The following is a 20,311-nucleotide window of genomic DNA, read 5'->3' on the forward strand; positions in this document are numbered from 1 at the left end:
AATTTAATAATATGAAAAATAATTAAATTTATTGGAAATATAATGCAATATAATATAAAATACTATACCCGTTGTATATTACTTTCATTCTCATAGTTATAACTTAATTAAATATAGGATAGAACTATGCATGCCATCCAATATTGTATTAGTATTATTTAATAAAAATATTCTATATGATAAAGTTAATTCAGTAATGAATAAATTAGTATAGTTAGGTACCTAATTACAATTTGATACATGTATAGGATATCGCATAGAACACCCAACAGTATTGTGTTTCTATGATACAAGTAGTACGGCTTCTTGAACATTACAACACCTATGATAACGTTGAAAACTAGTCTAAATCTAAATCTAAGTAATTTAACAAATATAAACTACACTGTTTAAAATAATAATGCAGTAATAACGGTATAAAAAATTCGCTCAAAAATTAAAATTTTTAATAGTTTTACTAGTCGTTACACTTTTAAGAAGTTAACCTACTTGTTTAAATTCTATATAATTCGTATTAAATTGAAGTTTTGATAATCGCGTTTATGATGTTTGGTGTAAGTAGTAAGTACACAATATACATAACTTTATAAGCCGTAAGGTTATGTAACAGTTTAAACGTCTTGAAATACTAGTATTGTGCGAATGACATCAATGTTATTTCTTGACCGTTGACCGTACATAAATAAAACATTCATGTTTAAATAACACATTCATATTTATTTTTTATTTTCAAAGCGCCTATTGGAGTAAATTATTCGTTGCGGAGAAAATTATATGTTTTTTACGTGCAAATTTATCATGAAATGTTTTAAATTCTTAGCTTTTGTTCAATATTACATATTATACATAATATATATATGCATAATATGTCAGTAATTGTGAAAATTAAATCGTTTTTAAACCACCGTATAATAAGATTAACTACGAAACTCGTTTATACATCGTTTTTGATGTTTGTTTCGTAGTCTAAACGCCAATACCCATAAAAGCCTCGAATCCGTTCCACACAGTTGATTTTAGCGGTTTAAAGATGTTACATTACTGGTCTTTATTTATTCATTGTGTTTGATCGATAGGCCGTTTCAGTCAAAATTCGTATGCATGAGAAAAATCAATGTTTAGTTTTTTCCTCCATATACTACCTAATAAACTTAATAACTATGTGTGTGCATATGTATTTTAAAAAAAAGATTGATCTAACCATAGTCAGTCTATAATATAATAATTTCGTTGCGGTTTCTCCAACACACGATCGACAGTAAACCACACAAATCTGAAAACGTTAACGACCCATTTTTTGTATAAGACGAAGAAAATGCTTTGGTCAGTAAATAGTTTTTATTCGCATGATGCCATGTTATTTTTTTTTTCGAGATAAATGTTATTACATAATATGCGTGTATATTATAGTATGTAATACATTGTTATATGTATGCACATTACTTAAATGTAATACCCATAAATATATATATATTTTTTTTTTATTAAAAAGGATGATTAATTTTACTTATGAATAAGAATTCAGTTGTACGTTAAGTCTCAGTGTTAACCTTTGTTAATTATGCCTTGATTACTTGACCATTGGCGTCTTCTATTCTATTATATACTACTAATTTAAAATTTAAATACGTTTAAAATTACAATAAGTTATATATTATAGATAGACAAATAGTAGGCAAGTCGTTAATCATAATAATAATAAACGACGTATTAATTGTATTAAATGTTTTTACGTTATTATTTTAATAAGGTAATAAAATCTAATAATATATTAATATTAGAAAAAAAGAGAGAAATGTATTATTCTTAAAACGATGTTTAAAAACAAAACTTTTTCGATAATTACTTTCTTGTGTAGAAAGAAAGCTAAAAAAGTCTCACGTACCTAACATTTTTATAAATTTGAAATCGAATTTTTTGGTTGTAGAAACAGTTTAAAAGTACCATTCATTATTTTCCAGTAGTTTTTCAAAGAATACAAAAAAAAAAAAAACTATTGACAGAAACATCGAAAAATAATGAAGAAATACATGTTTTTAGAGTGCTTTCAAAAGAATTCTACTCAAGATAGTTTTTGAAATAAAGTACGTTAGTACGTTGATTTATTATTATTCATCAATTTTAAATTTGATGATATCACTATATTTTATAGTTTTTGGGATTTTTTCATTCAACTTTCATAATAATTGTGTGTTTTGTAGAAATTTTAAAAAGTTTAATTTACTCTAAAATTATTTTAGCATTACTTGACAAAAAAGTACGAATCTAGTTTAGAATTTCATATCTGTACAGTGCTATGTAATATGTATCTATAATCTCATCCATAAATTAATATGCGACAATGAAAAAAAAAAGTATTACCTAACTGTTTATTATTTTATTACTATTTATAAAAAAAAAACTGGGTTTTGTAAAAAATTATAATAACCTGCCTTCCCCCAGTGTGTGTTCAGGGAGGTGTACAACAACTAATTTTATAAAAAACAAAAAAATAGTGTTAGTATTGTGGATTTATTTAAGAATTAAGTAAAACAGAGCATGTTCGAAGTTAAATTAGATTGGAAGTCTTCGAGGAATTTAGCCCTAACTCACACGCATAAAGCATAATAAATTATATTACGTACAGTACTCATATAGCCTATAGGTAATAGGTACCTACCTAATATTTACGTAGAGGTCAACGGGAGACGCGAGAATGAAACGCTCAAAGTAAAAAAAAAAAAAGATTTAAAAAAATGTCGAAAAATAGCACGAAATAAAATAAAAATTACTTTACCTACCGTTTTATCAGACCCGGATGAGGGGTGCCGTCGCGCGCAACTGACAATTCTGTCGACGACAAACAATAACAATAATACGGCGGACGCGCACTCGATTCCAGCAGCAGGATATTGAACGATTTATGCGTCGTCAACACGTGAAAATAATTCAAAAAGCGACGATATAAAAAACCATTCGTTTCGACCAGCCGGCGAACTGCCGTCGGAGAGTGTTCGGGGCCGTCTCTGACTGTTTATCGTTTGACGTACACGCAAACAGCAGCCACAGCAGTAACAATAACAAAAATATGATCTTCCGGATTTTTTTTTTCTCTCGCGTTACGGTAGGTACACGCTCGTATCGGATAGGTATTACAGTGCGAATCGACGATGCGAAAATTATAATCGTTTATGTGTCAACAAACATTATCGATCGGTCGGTTAACAACTGAAGTGTGCTTTCCATTTCCCGACGACGACGACGACGACATGTGCGATGTGATGCGAGGTCGTCCGCGTGTTTACGCCGGACCGGGATGGCGTGCGCGTTATCTCGCACGCATTGACCGACGACGTCGTCGCGCGGCTCGTGGTAAAGGTACATAATTACGTCAAAAATAGAGTAAGTTTATGTATAATACTATACATTGTACAACATAACATAATATTAAATTATCATGGTAGGTATATTATCTCGGGCATTGGGTGCGCGCGCACTTGTGCGCGTGTGTGTGTGTGTGTGTGTGTGTGAACAGTGATAACGACAGGAGCAGCAACAAATAATACGAATAGATCGACGCGCGCCGAGGGGCAAAATAAAACTTTATTAGAAACGTTCTTCGGTCTCCGATAACGTGCGTGTGCGTATTTATTTCACCGCACGTAATAAGGCGGCTGAGCTGCTTGTCGCGTCGCGGCGCAGCTAAACCGGGTGTGTGTGTGTGTGTGTGCGTCGGTGCAGTGCCCACTGCACTATCTAAACGATATTATCGTTGTAATAAATAATAAAATATTATAATATTGTCTACTGTGCGATGGCGGAAAGAGACGTAGCTGATATTATTATTATTATTATTATTGATATTAATTACTATTGTCGTTATTATTGTAAATAATTATTACTATTTTATTCGTCAAAATGTACGCATTTAGCCGCGGGGGACGTGCGGTTCGGGCGCTCTCAGAGTGGCGGCTCGATAACACTTGTTGCGCCCGTCGACGTTGATGTGTTGCGCGTGTGTTACCGTGTTGTACCATTGTGTTTATGTATTGGTGTTGTGTACAGTCTAGTGCCAACTGCCTACCTCTATACGACTACGGGTAAGTGCGTAGTAAAAAAATCGGACGAGTTTCTATTTTCTAATCTAAATGAGACGTTCAAACGAGTTTAAAATATTCTTGAGCGTAGTTATTCAATAATAATAGGTGATCACATACGTGTAGGTACTATTAAGCGCGTGTATTATGTATCTCGGCTATACTTTTGTCCGGGCCAAGACAGCTGAATAAACAAGAATAATATACCGTGTTTCGTAAATCGTCATTCATAATTTTTAATGTCGTTATTTGTCATTCCCGGATACATTTAAGTACCTATCTACATCGTCTTTTAGCCATTCTTTTAGTTTTCAAGTATATTTTTGGCGTTCAACCGACGAACTTGGTTCGATTATTGCAAGTTTGAAAGACTGGGCTTTAACGATTTATAAAACTCGGTGAATACAACGAACTACGTTTTTTCTCATATAATCATTCCTTGCTTAATGTGCTACATTTTGTTCTAAAATATATAGTAAATTATTCAATTAATTAATGTTTTAGTCAAGTCATTTTTATTTATTTATATAAACGGCGTGATGGATAAACACGAAATATTACTTAAAGTAGTTGATTTTTAACTAGGTCGAGTTTCGATTTTTTTTTATGTTGAAAGTCTTAAGATAACCGAAAATAGAAGTCATTTTCATTTTAAACTTAACTTCCCTTATAGGTTCTAAGTGAAGCAAGAAATAAGAAATATATCAGTTTACCATTTTAAAGGATGTGTGTTTATTTTATTTTTTGTCCCAACACGTAGGATAATATATTTCTATTTTTTTTTTTCAGTTCTATTCAACATTGAGAGATGTTTATGGCAGCAAATAATTGATATAGTTGGTACTTTGAGACTATTTTCACCAATAATATGTATACTATTAATTTTCTAGGCTTTATGTAATTTTTAAAATAACTTGGCTTTTTTTTAAAGTTATTTTAGTTTTAGATTTTTAAAATTTTTGATTTCTTTTAGTTTTTATTTTTATTTATGTTAATAAAATGTTTGCTTCTCGGCCAAAAAGCTTATCAATTAATTTACTACAAGAGTCAACGTAAGTTGTTCTACTGTTAAAAATATCAAAATTATTTATTCACAATTCACAATATTGTTTTGTATAATTATTTGAAGTTCAAATCATAATGAAATTAAAATTAAAATATAAAATAAGGATTTTTCTCAGACGATTTTAATGATTTCGTTGTATCATAACTATATTGAATTCTAAAATGTCGAATTTAAATAATTGACATAAAGTGTAATGGTACATAAAAAATATTTATATTAATTAGCTATCGTAAATATATTTAGTTATGTATAATATGGGTATAAATTATAATCTAATATTAGGTAAAGTAGTAAATAAAATATTATATATACATATAATATTTAAATCAGAGATGAATAAAGATAAAGATTTATTTACAAAATAAGTGTTTTTAAAACGTTTGAATTGTTTATAGTTTTGTAAGTGTTATGGCTGAGCGTCGATTAACAACAAGTATGAAATAATTATAGTTAATTTAAAAATTATCAAAACACTCAAAATAGTGGGTGTTGGTTAAGTGTAAAATACATATTTTAACTAGTTATTATTTATATATTTTTTTATTAACATTTTTGATTATTTTACCGGTGTCAACCACGACAACACCTGAAAGCACATTTTATTTTTTAAAAATAATTATAAACTATTTGCGAAACACTATACTGTTATAAATAGAGTATAGATTAACTAGTTTAGCATTACTTAGTGACTAATTTACAAAGAAATATTCTTGTTGATTCTGAGGAAGTAATCAATCGTTTTTCAAAAGATAAAAATAGAATTTGTGCTGTAAAATTGAACTTTATTTTATATTATGTATTTGCGTATTTAAATAATTATTAACAAACCTTATTAATTATTTATATATGGTGCTTAAAATATAAATATTTAATTGCTTTAAAACATTTATAAACTGTTCGTTATTTTATACATCACTTACTAAAATTTGTATAACTCCCCTCCCTCTCGAAAATTTGTCTTGGATCCGGCCTTTATAAATATATATATTAAATATTAACTATTATTGATAGTATACGTTTAATACTTAAATATATAATATATGTATATATATTTTAATCAAAATTAAAATGTATACAATAATAAGATAGTCTGAAATATTTATTTAAAGTATAATAATTTGCATTTCTTTATATTTCTTTGTATGTATAATAATTATAATTTGTAGTACACTAAGTACACATAAAGACGAATATATTAAAAAATAATAAGTAATAGTATACTATTATTTAATATGCCGTATTATTTCAAATAAATCATTCAATTTGTCTCGGTAAATCGTAAATGTTATAATTTATGTTTTATTTCTATTTTTTTTTTTTTTTTTGATAATAACATATTCTTAGTACATTTTTTAATATTTTATCATGATTTTATTCCTTATCAAATGCAATAATATCAAATTAATTGTATATTTATTAGTCATTGGACAATTATTAATCATGAAAAAAATATGTAAATACAAATATATATTATTTTTTATAGGTACAAATAATTATATTATAATTGATTGATAACGTTAAAATTACATACCGCTTTGTTATTTGCTTAATGCTGAATAGATAATTTTAATTGATTCCGCGAATACTTTAAATTTTCAAGTTTCAATAATTATTAATTATACATTATTATATTATATATATTTTTAATTTATGAACCTTTTTTATAATTTAAACGAGTCACATGATATAATTTAATAAAATACATTATAACTATATATATATATATAGGTATCTAACTTACACAACTACATATTTACTTAAATTTAATATTTTTATAATATTATACTTATAATTATTACCTACTGGATTTCTCACGCATTATAGAAAATACAGGCTGTAATTTCGGAAAAAATAATTAATTTTTGTACTTCCTCAATTTCTCAGTTCCTTGTATTAAATCTAAGTTTAAGAAAATCTTGGAATAATAAACAAATATTACGAATTAATTACCATTTTATGAAAAGTATGAAAATAATTTGAATAACCCTTCTATACTAATCATTAATTTAACCATTTCAATGTTAGAGAATAATATATCTTACATCAAGTACAAGAACTAATTTTAGATATTACATTAAATTAGGTATAGTATTATGAGTATATATTTTATATTTATGCTAATGTATTTTTTAGTATCAGAAAAAAACCAAATAGACATATTGCTTTGATAATTTTTAATAATATGTATGAGTTTTCTTTCCAAATTATTCCTATTTAAATTTTTGAAAAGTATGTAAATTCATGTTTTTTAATTTTTCAGAGACTTTCATTGTGAGTCATGACTTAAACTTGTTAATTTTACGGTGCAAATATATTTTATCTTATTTCAGATTGTACGTGATGATCAAAGTATTAAACACGGTAATGAGATTTTTCATAACATAATGTATATTATTGTCTAAAATACCACTCTCCACTAGAAATTTTTTTAACCAATCCAAAGTAGTTATTACACGAAGAAACCAAAACGGTACTTTTTCTTTGAACTAATATGTGAGAAATGAGAATAATATATTATTATGAATTTACAACATCAATTATATAATTTATGCACACTTTTTATGGCTGTCACCTATGATCTATTTATTCTATTTATTTGGTACTCACTGCACCAAAACCTTTCAATAATGAAAAAATATAAGTCTACAGTTAAAAATTGTCTGTTATTGAAAATTACGTAAATATAAATACCACATTGTAATACATTTTCAGTTAATTTGTTTATTGAAGTTAATTAAGTATCACATTTATGAGACAATTATTTTTACATTTACATTTTTAATTAATAATTATTTCTTTTTAAAATACATGCTAATTTTTGATAGGTTAACTTTTTTACAACAATATATTATCTTCATTTTTTCGAGTGGTTCGAGTAGTAGACTTTATAGTGTATGATACAATACTTATCAAATTACAATAAGGTTTATACAATAGCTATACCTATACATAATAGTAGATATAGGGCTTTTTCATTGGGGGAGGAATTCAAAAAATATTTATATAATATAGATTTATTAGTAAATTTTGATGAGGGATTTGTATTATGTGTAATTTAATTGTCGACTAACAAATCAAATTTATAATAATATCGCAACTATATAAACAATTAAATAGGACATAAGAATTACGGAAAAAAACGTTGCCATAGTGGTGGTGGCGGAGGGGATGTGATTGCCCTATCACCCTTTTGTATCTTAAACTATTTACATATAATATAAAGTTATTTTTTATTTTAAATAAATCTAAAAAAAAAATATTATTTCCCACGAGGCTCTATGAGGTGGTTTAGAACTTTTTAAATGCTAATTAATAATTTGAATTCAGTTACAAGTTTTTAATTGTTTAAAATTTATACTAACAAGTTAAAATGAATTAGTGTTTTGTAGTTAACTAAAAATTTAGTGCACTTCATATTTTAATACAATGGACTTTTTTTTCGATTTAAAAGTTATTCTATGATAATTAATAACTAAGTCTTGTAAACGATAGTGGACATTAATACTCTACCGCATATTAATGTGTGATAATTTCCTACATTCTAATTACTTTATTATTAATACATGCATTAATTAATAATAATATCATGTGTTATTGTGCTGTTTATCTATGTATTATTGAAATATAGTTGGCTGTTTTTAACTTCATAAATGATGTCCGTTAACGGAAGTTTTCTTGTGCCGTTGTACTACGAAAACTAAATATTACTAAAGTACTCACAAGTTACAACCTTTTAATTATAATAGATATTTATTATTTATATAATAAATATAAAAAATATTACTTATTATAAGTATTTACTATATGAATTTTTTTTTTGTTTGTATCGATGAAAACAACTTAGTTATTTGCATTAATAGTTAATGAGATTATGAGAGCACTAAGAATTAATATATAATTTATTACTAGGGCCAGAGGCCTAAATGACTTCCCTATTTGCATCCTACTGCAAGTTGATTATTCATACTAGTATTATACTACTGCATTGTATGTCTTCAAGCGACACGCATGCGTCTAGACAGTTGATATGCAAACTTGTTGTCTAACAATCTCTCCCACACTGTACAATGTACATGATATATATATATTTAAACTGTATTATTTTTGATCTTAAAAAAAATACAGGCTTGGTGTTGAAAACTCGTATCACTTCTCTCGTTTTAGCGCAATTCATGAGTAACATAATACTATAGTTTTTTTTCTTTCGAAAAATGGTTTTAAAGATACTTCTTTAAACATAATAAATAGGTAATGATTACTTATGCAGTTAATCTTTTAAGCCGATAAAACAATTATCTCTTATTATTAATTATAAGTATAAAATACAGAATAAATTGAGAAAATTATCAGAAATTTTATACAAGGTTTAAATAGTATCTAAAAACAAATTTCATATTTTAATATTTAAAAAATCAAAATTTAACGGTATATCATAATATTAAAAACTCAATAAACTTTTAACTCGCTAATCGTTTATATATATATATATATATATATATATATATATGATGGACAATATATCGTATAATTTAAATAATGATTCATTTGATATCCTTTCAAAATTAAATATTTATAATAAAGGAAACAGACCAATAAATTGATAGTTTGTATTTAATTGCCTGTATGAATAAGTAAATAGTAAAAATAATGATTATAACTCAAAATTATTGAAAGTTAGAAGAACATTTTCATTAAAATTGTTATTATACGTTTTACATTGAGTAATTTTATACTATTATGTTATATATTAATGTAAATATTAATATTTTCTTAAAATTAATTAAAATTAATTTTTGTTTCTCCAAATTTGAATTTTGAGATTTAAAGAACCTGTGATTAAATAATGCACGTAAGTAATCAAGATTAATTGTACCAAGGTCCATTATTATTTTTTTTTATCAATACTATAGTATCTCTTAATTGCCTATAATTAAAATTAGAAGCAGTAAATATCTTATGTTATTGATTTCATAAAAATGTTATTAACAACTAAATTTTTTGTAAACAATAAGGAATGTAATTAAAAAATTGTAAACGGAGGTTAGTGTATTTACCTTTATAGATGAATGTTATATTGAATTATTTCATTATAGTATAGTATTTGTATCTTACTTGTTAGCAGAACAATTATGTTTGTCGATTGTTCAAAATATTTACTAGATTTTTTATAATTATACTGTTTCATACTTAAAATTAATGATTAGTGATAAATGGTTATGTAATATTTTCTACATTGTGAGGTATTCATGCAAATTAACCCATTTAATAATATCATTACATCTAAAAGTATTTTTGGAAATAACATTTATTTGCAAATAATCAAAACAATGTAATTATTTAAAATTAAAATTGTATGACGGGTTTAAATTACAAATTACAATCTATTGCTAGATTGCAAAATATGTGTTTATTAGGACAATATTTTTGGATATTTAAATTATGAATTAGCTAATAAAAATTCTTTGTATAAAAATATTAATATTTTTGTATGAAAAGTAAAATAATTAGTACACTTTAAAAATACGAAAATATAAGCACAACAGATTACAGTTTAAGCTCGTATAGTTATTTTTTTAAAGGGGAAATTTCCGGGATTGTTTTATTTTCCTACGCGCAAATATATGTTATTAGTTATAATAATTACTATAAACACTGTTGTTGACTATTAAATATTTAAACGCGTAGACCATAAATTGTACAAGATCAGACTTCAGTCGTTTTTAACAAAAGTAATATTTCATTATTTTTTTCGTAGCTTGGTTATTATATAGTAAAATATAGCATTGTTTAATGGATATCATGTTTTTCAATATTGTGTCTTTGTGTGGTCTTCTCGGTGGATGTATACAAGAAAAAATAAGAATCAATAAACAATTTTTACATCCCCGTAGTCGTAATTTTGGACGTGTTCCAATGAAATACAAATCTATATAATATTATAATGATACCCATATGTATAATAATATTCTAATAATTTACTGTAATTGAAAGGCATTGGATTTATTGTGATGTAAATTATCGTCAAATGTTTATCGTAGTTGACAATAGTAAAATAACTAAAAAACTGTTTAAATGAAAATTTCACCCAAGAATTTGTTTATTTTATTTTGATTTTGAATTACTGTTTACAATAATTTAAATAAGATACGTCTGTTACATTAGCTAAATAGGTGGATATATATTGACAGATAATTTTATCCACACGAGTTATGATTTTTAGATTTAAAATAACTTTGTTATTTTACTTCCATAATATTAAACTATTGAAATAATTATGAATATATTAGTTCACATATTTAAATGAATCAAAAATCATATATAATTTTTATTAACTTAATATGTATGTCTTTCATTGACAATACGAAATATTTTTTCTGAGTGATATAATAAATAAACGTATGATTTAAATTCCTATTTTAGGTTATTTAATATTATTAGATTTTTTAAATACTTTCATCTGACCAAAAATTTGTATTTATTATAACCTAATATAATTTTATTTTTATAATTTAGAAATTTAAACTAATAATTCAATCGATGAATAAACATCTGAAACTTTTCTCCATAAGATTTTATTTTTTGTTTCTTAACTAAAAACTTATAAAAATAATTATAGGTTAAATATTATAATTTAAACCTAGTGGTTTGATTTAATATGTTTTTAATTAGTTAAATGTTAAATGGGAATATACTTTTGTGGAATATATAATTTTGATTGAACGTTATCAATACAATTTTTTTTTTTTTAAATGAATAAAACGATATAAATAGTAACGAAAATTTAACTGAGACTATACTCATGCTTTATGCAATGTTTAATAATTTTCGATTTATTAATTTATAAATGGCATACGACAGAGAAATGTAAATAGTGAACCTAATACATTGTTTCATTTAATATATTAACTATTATTAAATAAAATAATTAATAAATGTCTAATATATTGCATTGATGTGAGTAAATAGGTTAGGTATATTATGTCCATTTTTAAATTGTGAAATGAGTTTATATATTTTTTCTTGTAACCTATATAAATGAAAAATTAACTATCAATAAGAGATTCTTAATAAAAATTTTAGAATAATTATTTATTACGATGAATATATTTTTTTTTTTATAAGCGGCTTTAGGTCTAATAAAAATAATTTAGATACTATATGCTACAATTATTACTGGTTTAGTGTGTTGAATTAAAATAATTATTACATTAGAATAATATGTCAATATCGTTAATTCGAAGAAAAAAAATGTTTGTCTCTGCTTATAATAATATTACCTCATTTGATGTAACCATATACTACATATTATTATTATACATTATATAAGTATATTAACACGTATCACTGAAGTAAGGTACCTAAATATTTTAAAATTGGCGTAAAATTTTTACATCGCTAAGATTATCCTTGTGATATTATTGTGTAGCCATTGTATTCATATACTTAGATACCAATATAGAGGCCTATGTCAAATGTATATAGTGGGTGGTAGTAATAATTGGGGACTGGTGGTGTCGGAATTCGGATATAATATTATACGGCGATCGACAGTCATCGCAAAAATCTAAGACTTACCATTGGCGACTGCCGATTGTAACTTGGCCGGGTTCAGTTCGACTTTGCGGTGCTTGACGATCGTAAAAGCCTGGTGGGTGGCAGCAGCCGTGCGCCCGGTACTGCCGCCGAACGTTTCGCCGCCGTTCACCACCATGATGTCGTCCGGTTCGTCTCTGGCGTCCGAGTACACACTCTGCGGGCTGGTCAGCGTGTCGGCGAATACTGAAGAGTCCTCCTCTTCCGAGGAACTGCGGGTGGACTCGTCGTCGCGGTCGTTGTGGCGGCGTTGGCGGCGGTTGCTGCAGTGGTGCTCCTGCCGGTGTTGTTGATGCTCATCTGCATGATGATCGGTATCGTCGTTGCGGGCCGGGGGAGTCCGCTGCCGGCGGAGGTCACGACTGGTCACGGTCACGTGATCCTCCGTTGCCGCCGCCGCCTCCACCTCTGCCGCCGCCGGCGCCGGTGCAACTGGTTTCCGTAGCACCCTCGTCGCGCCCCCCAACAGCCAATCGCGAGTCCCGGTGGTCGATGTCCTTTTGTTCCGGCTTTTCGGGCCGCCACGCGACGACGGCGCCGCCGAACTTTGTAGGTTGCCCATGGTTCGGGGCTCGGCGAAGTCTGCGGCTGCACGGGTAAGAGTTCAAAGGCTTGTGCCCAATAAGACTATGGTTCACGGTGACACGACGAAATGCAGCGACGATGACAAAGGCCTGCCGACCGCCACCGGATATCCTCTCCGGAAATGCACGTCCCAACCGGCGACATGTTTACATCCACGTAAAATCTACACGCAACAATTTTGAGTACAATACAAAACATTATTATCATTAGATAATATGCATAATATATTAATGTATTTTTATTATTATTATTACACTGCACAAGGTACATTGCACATCGTACATACGCGTCCCCGCGCATTCCGTAATAGAGCGGACTTGTGCACCAGAAAACTGTATAATGTTTTATTTTATCACAAAGCACACAATATTGTGTTGTTGTATACTACAGCATTGTACTGGACACGTTATTAAAATATTTATTTTTCGCCTAAACATCGCAATAAAAGGTTTGTATCGATATCGCAATCCATCGAAATTTAATTTTTATATTTTACCGGAGACTTGGAACCTAGTATTTAACATCGATTATTATAATATAAAAAATGATTATTATTTGTAAGAATATTCAAAACAATCGATGTATAAAATATATCATATATCTGGGGGTGTCATAAGAATACAATGAAATAAAAAATATATTTTAATTTTTAGCTATTATATAAACATATAGATATTATAATAATATAGTATATTCCAATAAACTTATACTAGGGATGGCCACAACGAAGTTCGCGAGTTGCATGCGGCTCTTAAATCAGTTTCGTGCTATAAGTTGAACAAGCTTAGACTAAAATTGATAAATATATAATTCCGTTAGAATCGTTTACCTAATAGTGTTTTTATTGCTGTCGATTTCATATCATTACAGTCGTTATTAAGTATAGATTGGCACGGTAGTGTTGATGGTGCTATTAGCATGTGTAGCCTAAAATAGACACGATGTATTTCGACCTAGAATTTTGGAAAAATTCTCCAGAAGAAAAATACCCACTAATAACACTCTTGTGCTCTGAGACTTATTTCAATCTTTTGCACTACTTATGTGCGTGAATCATTGTACTCAACGCAATTCATTAAATCTAAATATCAATCCGGAATTAACTTATAAAATTTAAGTGAACTTGTAGGAACTGCGCTTACAAATTATCAACTAGATTTCAAAAAACTGAACGCTCGAAAAAGCACTTCTCATAAGTAAAACAACAGTAATATTAATAATAATAATGTGTTGTGTAGTGTAAAAATTAAATGTTCCTTCATTTGATTTAAAATGAAAAATGTGTCTTCATTTTATAAATATCGCTTTACAATGTGGCTTACTTCGAATAGGCTTATAAATTTGCGGTTCTCAAAGTTAAGGTTAGAGATCACCCCTGATATATACCATATAAGACAGCGATTCTTAACCTTTTATAGATCACGGACCCCCGATCAAAGGTTTTTAGAAATTGTAGACTTACGCTTTTACCAATTATTTTTCGAATAGGTATGTTATTTTTTTTTTAAACATTTCATGTTGTCATAACCAAATTTATAATAATAATTTTATTTTAAAAATTACACAAGTTGACATTACAAAACATACACATCTATAATTATCTTTATTGAATTTAATTTTTCCTAAAAAAAAGTAATAAAAATAAGATAAAATAGGTCTATTTATATAATAAGATATATTTTATCATATGAAAAAAAATAAGAATCCAACAATATTGAAATAATGTACTCATATCACGTATTGACGTATGTTATGTGTTAAGGTTGTCGTGGACTCCCGACATGAGTATCACGGACCCCTATAGGGGGTTGCGGACCACAGATTAAGAATCGCTGGTATAAGATGTAAATAAGTTGATAAAATCAAATAGAGGTAAAAAGTAAGTACATTTTTAAAAATGATTGTAGTTACAAATTATAATTTATTCAAAAGTTTTTTTGTTGTTGTTATATACCTACATTTTAAAATTTTTTCAATTTTTCAACCTTTATTCAACCTTATATTCTTACTTAAATTTTTAAATTTATATTGTAATTTCTTAATGAAACATTTTTACATTGTACATACTATATTGGATATTATTGCAGTAAAATTGTTTACGTTGTAATATCTATTTGCATATATCTATTATATAAATTATAATACTTAGTAAAGTATATTCGACGTTGACCGATTAGTATACAGCATAAGTATTTCATCTATAAGTACCTATCCTACCAACCTACCTACATTTGGTCTATTGAATATTTTTTACAATAAATATTAATAGGGCGTAGAATATCTATATATAGGCATTTAGCCATTATATACTGTAGGCAATAGCTGTAATAGCCACATGGTCAAATAGGTCATAGATAGCACAGAGATATTGTCGAGTATTATTTAAAAGTTTTTATGCGTGGGTCTTTTTTCTCTGGCGGTTGATTATGTTCATTTTCTGTTCGATACTTGCAGTTCTAAATAATCGTTTATAATCCGATTTTGACTGTTTTAAGATAAATATTCATACTGAAATACGTCTTAAGTGAATGGTGATCCATGATAGTTTTGTTCCCATGCTAGTACGCTACATAATAATATATTATTGAGATCAAAATTATTAAATGTGATTGATGTTTGAAACTATAATTGCAGTCTGTTGTAGTATTATTTAACATCATAAATTAAAATTAAGTTTATGGATAACTTGTGGGAAGGTTGTCAGAAAATGTTCAGTGATATATAGTGTACAACGAAAATATTAATTGTTTTGTTTCACATAGGTACATTCTGAAAAATTACATTTTGAACTTTTTATGTGCAATATATTATTAAAAGCCAATTTTCCTACAATCTTCGGAAAACAGGCGAGTAAGTGATACAATTCTTCAGAGAAAAAATACGGAAATGATGATGCTTGCTTTTTACTAACATTCATGCACAAGACTCGTTTAGTTGGAACTTTGTTGATCTGTAATCTATATACGCACTCGCAGATGAAGACACGAAAACGGTTTGATCTAAAAGTAAGCGAACGTGAGATAAAGTTTTTTTTCATTATTGACTGATTTACGATAAATACTGCGGTTACTCGCTTTTTATTATATTATACTCTATAGTTTATACAAAAATAACGTATTTTGTAATTTAATTACAAAGTGTAGGTTAAATTCATTTATAACTTTGTTAAAATAATAGCGTGAATAATAAGTCTTTAAATACCGTAATTACTCATACAATATTTCAAAAATTCCATTTCTCGAATTCTATAGTGAGGTATTTAAAAATTCCAAAAGTCGGTGTTTCAAACAAAACAAAATATTTAATAATTATACAAACGTTTTACTAATTTTGTGTATTTCTATTGAGTGTCTCATCTCATGATTATCCAATTGTCCTAAATAATAATTTTTTTTATTATCTACTCATTTTTCGGAAACTTGATTTTTCAAATTATTTTAGTACTTTTTAATTATTTTTTTTTTTTATAATTATTTAATCATGATATTATACCACACATTATATTGATATCTTAAATACTATTATAAGTATAGAAGTATAGTTTATGTTTTTAACAAATAATTAAGTAAATGATTTAAGTCTGATTGAATTGATGAAACATAAAAAAAAGTTTTTAATACTTGAATTTTGAATACATTTTATGTTTATGATAAACTATTAAAATATGTACATTTCTTTATAAACACGCAAATTATTTATGTTAATTTTAGTTAGTACCTTAAAATAACATTATAGTTATAATAATATTATTTACGAGTTTTATAAATATTTATAAAAAAAAAGGAAGGTATTGATTATACTCATTACTCGTATTTATATAAAATACTATATTATGCAACAATTCTTAATTGTTTTACTGGAATATATATATATATATATTAATTTTATATACTGGATTTATTAACAATTAACGTTATTATTTTTATTTCTAAATTTTATTTATTAAATATATTTAATGATTTTAGATTTTAATGAAGGTTTCAATAAAAAAAAAATAATATCATTACTTTTTTCTAATAAAATAACATGTATATATTTAAAATTATTTTAATAATACTTTTAATAATTTTTTCAAAATGCGGTTTTCGTAAAATGTATAGTAAATTTGTAAAACCTTCAACTTTAGTACCATGATGAATTATTTACAATATTATTAGTATTGATTTTAAGAGTAATTAAAGTATATTGCACGTTCAATAAAAGTAATTAATGATTAACTTTTATTGTTGACTAATAATTATTATATATGATAAAATTATTTGTTATATTAATAGCGTTTGTTATATCGACAGAATTTATTTTGGTTAATGTTTTAAAGTAAACAGATGGATATAATAATCATAATGTGCAGGTAGGAGGTAGAACCTACTATTATTGTTTTTTTTGATCAGTTAAATTATTTATTTATATATTTTTATCTAGGTACTTAATACATTATATTATAATCGATTATTCGTACTAAATTTATCACGCGCTTTAAAAATAATATAATTAGAGTAATTGAAGGATTCAGTACGAAAATCATATTATTTTTTTAATAAATAGCAAAATCTGTTAAAAAATAAAAATAATTTTTTTTTTTTAATTTTAAGTCGAAAAATACATAGATGACATAATGAAAATAATTTGAATAATTTAATTTTTACCGTTTAATTATATTTTTAAAATATAACTTTTTATCATGTGTATTATAAAAATAACCTTTAAATTGTTTCCTTGATACCTAAAAATAATTATAAAGTTTATGACTATTTAAAGTTGTCTGATTGTTGCTTAATATCATTTAAAATCTTAAGAGTTCAAACTTTATTTAAGAACTAAATGCAAAAAACTGACTTTATAATATTAATTTATTATATATTAAGAACAAATTTATCAATACAACTACTCTGGAATTATCTGGTAATTATACTATACCTACTTCAAAAACAAATAGTTCCATTTTTGTTAGTAAAATTAGGCTACCATAGTAATACGTTTGTTTAATACACTTAGTTTAATTTTTTTTTATCACATAACTGAATAAAACTATTTTACCAAAACATGAAGTAATCTGGTTGTTGTATTGGACTTTTTATAATTCATCTCATAAATTGTCACTATCTGCAGCTAGACTGATCACCACTCACCCGTGAACAATAATATAATACTTTAAAACTTGGTGATTTATAATGGTTTAAGTTAAAAAAAAATCCCAAGAATATAAAATAAGGGTGGATTTTCAATGTTATCTAATGTTTGGGTATTTTATAAATAGTTAAACTATAATAAATTATTAAAAATTTATATAATACCTAGGTAAGAAAAAAAACATCTTCTATTGTTGTCTTGCAGAAATACCAATGTATATTAATTTTAGAATATTTTTAAATTTATAATTATATATTCGCGGGCGAAACACTACGCGATGGCGACACGTTATAATATTTTAGTCGAGAACCGTCACTGGTGGACGAGACGCCGGAACTGAACCCAGCGCAACTAGAGCGCCGTTGTGTCCGTTAGGCGGCCCCTTTCGGGAAAATCGATAAGGGCGGCGCGGATGAGTAGTACATAATAAATTGTAATAGGACGCGTTTCAATCTTGGGAATCTATATAGTTATGTTTAATGTAAAGTGTACCACTGTATCAGGTGATTCATTTAAATGACTATACTTTTTTTATTAAAAAGTCTTAACTTAATTGAAAATGTTTTTCTTTTAAATAATTTCAAAACAAAATTTCTGGAAAAAAAAACAATATTTTTCAACTATTTTGATTATTATAATTTTTAAGTTTTTTAAATCTATAAAAATAAAATTTCGACCTAATTTATTAGTCGGGTTTAATGTTTAAACGAACGGAGTAGTGCCGTACTATTTAACGTATTATTATTGAGCGGGGCTGTATGAAAAACTGCACACATTCTACGGCCGGATGACCGTATTGTTGTCGTGTATATTATATTATTTAATTATAATTTATCGCATATAAGCTTATAATATGCGTGCGCTCGGATTAAACTGTTAAGACGCGCTTCCGGTCTTCCCGTCATTTGGAAGGGTTTCATGGTCTCGTACAATTTTCAAATATTAAACGACGTTACAATAATAATTTACCGTTTAAAACATTAAACATTTTAATTAATAATACGTAATTGCATTTTACTTTTAATTATGTAATATATCAGAGAATATCTCACACTAATTATAATATACATTTAATACATAATATGTTGTTTATATTATATTTACAATTTAATTTTATTCTTTACCTATCTCTATCTCAAAGAAGAGTAATCTTCATTGGTGGACTTTAGTACACGGGGGCGGCATTAGATGAGAAAACATATTGTGCTGATTGCCGACTTTTCGGATCAACCCCTTATAATTCTATCAATCGTCTAGGTTTAATTTGTCTGAGGTTAACTCGGTGAAGCAATTTGTTGATCACTTCCAATCGTCAGAAACACAAGTTGACGACAAAAGTAGCAATGAAAACCAATTTAATTGGAAGATGTGGCCTGACAGAATCGGATGAAAGTAGATCGCTATACTTAAAGTATACATATTTTTCCCTTCTATTCTTATTCATAACTTATAACCTTTCTGGTCATTAGTCAAGCGATGCATACCGACGTGCTCCCACGATTTATGCGTCCTCGGGTTCATTCATACGTGCGATGATCCTACTAATCCTCCTAGATCATGACGTACGGATGACGCTCTACCCATGCTCGAGTTTGTCAACCACAACCGTTGTGCCAGAGTTTACAAGAAATACTATTCTATCGTTGTCATTGATTATAGGTTTATAATATATTGCTGTTATAATTTTAACATACGTAGATGGGGTCGGATGATTTCCCAATTCACGAGGTGTGGTTCTTTCCTTTATTATTATTTGGCATTTATAAACCTAATGATTTTCAGAATCAGGTTTGATTAATAACATTTTTTAATTAATAATTTGAATATTGAAGTCTATATCGCAATAGCTATATGTATTACA

The 20,311-nt window shown here is 27.1% G+C and overlaps 1 protein-coding gene across 1 annotated transcript in view; it reads right to left on the bottom strand.

Moving 5' to 3' along the window:
- The window catches only part of LOC112598411 (formin-like protein 3), a 45,711-nt gene extending 26,953 nt beyond the window's left edge, over positions 1 to 18,758 (bottom strand). The window contains exons 1-2 of the mRNA XM_025344855.1: positions 18,615 to 18,758; positions 12,718 to 13,483 (exon numbers count right to left, since the gene is read on the bottom strand). Of these exons, the coding sequence (XP_025200640.1) occupies positions 12,718 to 13,297 (580 nt within the window). The 5' untranslated portion in view covers positions 13,298 to 13,483; positions 18,615 to 18,758. The remainder of the gene's footprint in view (positions 1 to 12,717; positions 13,484 to 18,614) is intronic.
- Between the last annotated feature and the right edge of the window lie 1,553 nt (positions 18,759 to 20,311).

The sequence above is a fragment of the Melanaphis sacchari genome, unplaced genomic scaffold (assembly GCF_002803265.2).
Source record: "Melanaphis sacchari strain LSU unplaced genomic scaffold, SCAv2.0 Contig48_pilon_pilon, whole genome shotgun sequence".
Classification (NCBI taxonomy): Eukaryota; Metazoa; Arthropoda; class Insecta; order Hemiptera; family Aphididae; genus Melanaphis; species Melanaphis sacchari.